Raw genomic sequence first — 2,057 nt, forward strand, 5'->3', positions numbered from 1 at the left:
AGTGAGTTGGCTGCACAGTGTTCTAGTGAATTGGCTTACGCCATTCAAGGAAGGCTTGTGGTGAACACAAATATGCCGCGGATAAGCCGCGGTGCTGCCAGCGCGGAACAGAGCCGACCGCAGTCGACCGTAGCCAGCCGGCCGCCGAGAGAGGGCCGGCGCACAAAGAATAAAGATTTGTTGGCACCGAGACTCCAAGCCCCACGCCTCGTCTCTGTTTTCCTCGCGCGCGCCAATAATTGGTGACCCGGACGTGATCGCCATGAACCAGCCAAGCGACGCCGAAAGCCCCACGGTAGCCGTACTTGATGTGAAGCTACCTCCGTTTTGGACTGGCGACCCGCAACTTTGGTTCGTGCAAGTTGAGTCACAGTTCGCTGCACGCCGCATCACTGCTGACAGCACAAAATACCACCACGTGGTGTGCAGCCTCCCGCCTGCGACGGCCAGCGAGGTGCGGGACCTACTGCTGACACCACCCGCAGAGAACGCCTACCAGATGCTAAAAGTGACACTGATTCGCCGTGTCACACCTACCGAGCCGGAGCGTCTCCAACAGCTACTGCGGGAGGCCAAACTTGGCCACCGCCGACCCAGCCAGTTGCTACGCCACATGCAACAACTGGCGGGCGACGCGACAGCAAGTGACGGTCGTTTAGTGCGGGAACTGTTCCTGCAAAGGCTTCCCACAAGTGTACGGATAGGCTTCACGGCGTCGGGTGAGACAGACCTTGCCAAGATGGCCGAGCTCGCCGACAAATTCATGGCTGTCGCCGTGCCCACAGTCGCGTCGGTGCACGCAGACACACCTTCCGTCATTTCCTTGCAAGAGATGCGAGAGGAAATTTCTCGCCTCGGAGACACCGTCGCAGCCCTGCACTCGAGCGGAAACCAGCGACCACGACAGTGTACCGCATCACAACCACAACAACGTAGGGTGTGTTGGTACTACCGCAAATTCGGCAACGCTGCACGGAACTGTGTGTCGCGCTGTGAAAATTCGGGAAACGCCCCGGGCCAGCACTGAGGGTGACCAGTACCCCCGCCCCGTCGGACCGTCGCCCATCGGTTTTCTTCCTGACCGATCGCGAAAGAGGTGCTCGTTTCCTAGTCGACACAGGGGCGGAAGTTAGTGTCGTGCCGGCGTCGCCAGCCGTTCTTAAACGACCGTGCGCAGCACCGTTGCAAGCTGTCAACGATACGACGATACCGACGTACGGGCAACGCTCCCTCTCGCTGGACCTGGGCCTCACGAGGACGTTTCGGTGGATTTTCGTCGTGGCTGACGTAAAATTTGCCATCCTGGTAGCGGACATTTTTGCGCAACTTCGGACTTCTTGTCGATGTCCGCAACCGGCGTTTACAGGACCCCCTGTCACAAGCAGAAGTGCGCGGGAAGCCATCCAGGCATCCACCCCTCAGCCCCACGCTCGTAGCACCGCCGGGCGCTACACGATTCGCTGGCATCCTCGGCGATTTCCCCGAACTGACGCGACCACCACAGGCCAGCGCGGCCGTCAAACACAATGTATGCCACCACATTGTCACCACAGGTCCACCAGTTTACGCACGCCCACGTCGCCTGTCCCCGCAATAGCTGCAAGCAGCTCGACAGGAATTCGACCACATGCTCGAGCTCGGCATAATCCGCCCGTCCGCTAGTCCTTAGGCGTCTCCACTGCACACGGTGCCGAAGTCTACTCCAGGAGACTAGCGACCCTGCGGCGACTATCGAGCCCTCAATCGAGCAACCATGCCCGACCGCTATCCGGTACCTCACATTCATGATGTCACGTCCAGCCTACATGGTGCGGCGATTTTCTCCAAGGTCGACCTCGTCCGGGCGTACCATCATAACCCCGTGGCTCCAGAGGACGTATCGAAGACGGCGATAACCCCGCCCTTCGGCCTGTTCGAGTTCCTACGCATGCCGTTCGGCCTGCGAAACTCCGGACAGACATTCCAGCGTTTTACCAACGGCGTTTTGCCTGGCCTCGACTTCTGCCATGCATACCTCTACGACCTACTCATCGCAAGCACTTCACCGGACGAGCATG

General features: G+C 59.6%; 1 protein-coding gene across 1 annotated transcript; it reads left to right on the plus strand.

Moving 5' to 3' along the window:
• The first annotated feature begins 262 nt into the window (after window positions 1-262).
• On the plus strand, window positions 263-1,027 carry LOC142558314 (uncharacterized). Its single transcript, XM_075670463.1, has one exon. The coding sequence runs from the start codon at window positions 263-265 to the stop codon at window positions 1,025-1,027; it is 765 nt and encodes a 254-aa protein (XP_075526578.1).
• The last annotated feature ends 1,030 nt before the right edge of the window (window positions 1,028-2,057 follow it).

The sequence above is a fragment of the Dermacentor variabilis genome, chromosome 9, assembly GCF_050947875.1.
Source record: "Dermacentor variabilis isolate Ectoservices chromosome 9, ASM5094787v1, whole genome shotgun sequence".
NCBI lineage: Eukaryota > Metazoa > Arthropoda > Arachnida > Ixodida > Ixodidae > Dermacentor > Dermacentor variabilis.